Source organism: Dipodomys ordii, unplaced genomic scaffold, assembly GCF_000151885.1.
Source record: "Dipodomys ordii isolate 6190 unplaced genomic scaffold, Dord_2.0 Scaffold12, whole genome shotgun sequence".
Lineage (NCBI taxonomy): Eukaryota > Metazoa > Chordata > Mammalia > Rodentia > Heteromyidae > Dipodomys > Dipodomys ordii.
Genome location: NW_012267228.1, coordinates 4058996 through 4062362, shown reverse-complemented (window position 1 = coordinate 4062362; position 3367 = coordinate 4058996). Strand labels below are relative to the sequence as shown.

Below are 3367 nucleotides of genomic sequence, written 5' to 3'. Positions count from 1 at the left end.
TGGGGTAGATGAAGGGTTTTCTAGGAAGGGTTCCCCACCTCTAGAAGCAGCCTGTTTGGGGTACCCCCCTGCCCCACCCTTCCTTTAGGGGGCAGACTGTTCTGGAAGGCCACGACTTCTGGAGATAGTGGGAGACTGTTTCTGTCTGTTATTCTGCAGGTTAGTGGTATATTGCTTCATTTGCAGTTACTGTGGGCCCTCTTAAGTTCTCCCAGAAAAGTCCCTGCAAATCCCACCAAATAACTCAGTGGGAGACGTTTGGTGGCATGGGTCTGAGGTAAATCTAAGTTTCATAAAAAGAAAAAGGAGATACTATATACACTTAGCATGTGTGTATGTCCAGATCTAGTATATGTATATAGATGCATAAATATATATATATACACACACACCTACAGACATATACATACATATATATGAATATATATATGTGTGTGTACATATCTATATATACACACACACACATATATACATAGGTTGAGAGACTACCCTTCCAGTGGCGCTATGCAGGAGAAGCCATGAGCATGTTGCCTGGATCTTGGGATGGCTACACTGGGTTGTTCTTGCTCCAGCATTCCTCTGCGTGTCTGTTTGCACACAAGAGGTCTGTGGGATTCGCATGGCTGAGTGTGAGCATCAGCTAATGCCTGGGCCTCTGCTCTCCACAGACACATACAAACCCTTCCAGGCTGATCTCCTGGGCCCTGCCCTCTGAGGCCCACATCACCGGGAAGCAAGTGGGAGCCACCGAGGCCACCCCAGGCCTGGGTGGGCCACAGTGGGCCATGGTGGTGCTGCCTAGCCTGCGGGTCACATGGTGCCTGACTTGTCTGTGGAGCTGTTGGGGAACACCTTCTCTGTGGGCGTCACGGCTGGGCTGCCCACACCCGAGCTGCTGCTGCTGCTGGACCGGTGCTGGACCACAGGCCGCACTGGCCGCATGGGAGGTGGGCGCAGCTGGGCACCAGCCAGGCGGGCGGACAGGGCGGGCTTGAAGGTGGTCATGGTCTCGGTGGAGGAGCTGCTGCTGCGACGCATGGCGGCGTCGGGGTCGCGGATGACGATGGTGTGCAGGGGGCTGGCAGGCTCCGAGCTGATGGGGCCTGGCGGGTTCTTCAGGGGCTCCAGGGTGTCCAGCACCACATCTGGCGCCTGCTTGACCGTGTTCTGCCGCTCAAGCTCCCGCAACTCATGCAGCGCCGTGCTCATGGTCTTCTCGATGTCCTGTGGACACAGACAGCGTGTCGGTTAGTTCCAAGTGGGCAGTTCGAGGCCTTCCCTGGCAGCTCCCACTGTGGGCCTTTGAGGGGGCGCTTACGTGGCTCAGAGGGAAGATCAAATCCCCAGGCTGGCTTAAAACCCAATGGGAGAATCTGCTCCCTGTCCTGCACAGGAAGTTCACTTAACAAAGACATATCCCACAACTGGCAAGAGGGTAAGTTCTAGAGTCAAGACAGGGGTTCTAATCTTGGCTCTGCCACTTCCTTGCTATAGGATCTCAGGTAAGTTATCATTCAGAACCTCAATATCCTCATTTGTAAATCACAGATAATTACCATACCAACCTCAGAGAGTTTGGTGAATGTATGAAATACGATCTCCACAAAGAATGTGGTATGACAATATAGTCAGCACTCAGAAACAATGGTAATAATCATAGAAGCAATAATACCAAATATTGAACACCAAACCCAGACCCTTTCCACCAACACTTCTTCAGTCTTTACACTCAAAGAATAGAACTGCTACACTCAGCTCACATAGGAGGAAGCTCAGATTGTTTAAATGACTTGCTAACGTCATTCAGCTAATTAGTAGCGCAGCCCAATCTTAAACCACGGGAATCTGGCTCAGGTCCTGACCATTGTCAGGCATAAATGTACCATAGGCATGTATGCATCAAAATTGGCCTTACAGAGGCATATGCCTATTTCACATTGTACCCCATAAAATATTTTACAAGTATGTGTGAACTTGAAAGGTTAACAACAAAAATCTGTTGCCTATGGGAAAGTGACTAAATGTATCAGAATGTTCACAAAGTTCAGTGAAATTGGAAGAAGATGATACTTTCTTCTCTGAAGTATGATCATCTTTAAAAAAGTGGAAATGTTCAGATGCTATGAGAATTCTTACTGCCTAAAACCCCCCAGCTTGTGGTTGTATTTGCGAACTCCTCAGCATGAGGGCATTTTCAATGACAGAGATTGGCATGCCAGGCCAGCCGGGGCTCCTCAGATCGCCAGGCGGCTTTGCCAGCATCCAGTTCCTAAGCTGGAAGCAGGACTGGCCCTGGAAGGTAGCACTAATCTCGGTACAAGCACAGCACCTGCTGCTGTATAACCTTGGGAGAGTCTCCACCTCCCCATGGCACTCAGTTCATTCACGGTGGAGATGGAATGAGAAGATGGACAGAATGAAGCTTTGGAAACTATCAGACAGTGGTTCTCCTAACCTCAGAGCCCAGACTCCTCAGCTCACGTGATGGGTTCAGGGCGGGCTCTACATCCAGCTGACGGAAAAGGAGCTGATTAGGCTGTGTGGCCTGGAGCCCAACATGGCTACTGGGGACACAATGGGGACATTGTTAAACCCATTGCTGGCCGGCGCAGGGCCAGTCTCACTGAGAAACAGGGACTGTGAAGACCTGTTTGCTCTTCTGCAAATCCCGAGACCAACCCAGAAAGAACTGCATGAATCTGGTTTCCTGCGTTCCCCCCTTTCCCAGTCTGCAGGCAGCCTCTTCTGGGGTCCCCCGTGGCCCAGGTTGGCCAGGGTCAGAGTTCATCTCAGTCTCTGGCTCATCCCACGGTCCTAGACTATGCTTGCTTCTTTGCTTCTTTTTTTCCTTCTTTCTCTTTCTTTCTTCCTTCTTTCTGTCCTTTTTTCCTTTCTTTCCTCTCTCCCTCTATCTTTTTCTCTCTCCCTCTTTTTCTCTCTCTTTCCTTCCTTCCTTTTTCTTTTTGGGGGTACTAGGGCTTAAACTCAAGGAAGGCCTCATACTCAGCTTGCTTGCTTGGCTGGCACTCCACTACTTGAGCCATGCCTTCAGTCAGGCTTTTTGCTGGTTATTTTGAAGATGAACTCTTGAAGACTTTTCAGCCTGGGTTGGCTTTGAACTGAGAGTAGCTAATATGTCAAGTGTGAACCACCAGCACCCTAGCCCTTTTACTTTAGGGGATCATCCACGTCTTCTTAGTAACTAATCTCAGCTTTTATGTTCCTCTATGATATTTCATCTCTTGCCCCAATTTTAAGAAGGAGACTTGGATTATCTATCTATCTATCTATCTATCTATCTATCTATCTATCTATCTATCTATCTATCTATCTATCTATCTATCTATCTATCTATCTATCTATCTAT

General features: G+C 48.9%; 1 protein-coding gene across 1 annotated transcript in view; it reads right to left on the bottom strand.

The window, feature by feature from the left end:
* Positions 1-461: 461 nt before the first annotated feature.
* The window catches only part of Srgap3 (SLIT-ROBO Rho GTPase activating protein 3), a 188356-nt gene continuing 185450 nt past the window's right edge, over positions 462-3367 (bottom strand). The window contains exon 21 of the mRNA XM_013010354.1: positions 462-1224. Within this exon, the coding sequence (XP_012865808.1) occupies positions 811-1224 (414 nt within the window). The 3' untranslated portion in view covers positions 462-810. The remainder of the gene's footprint in view (positions 1225-3367) is intronic.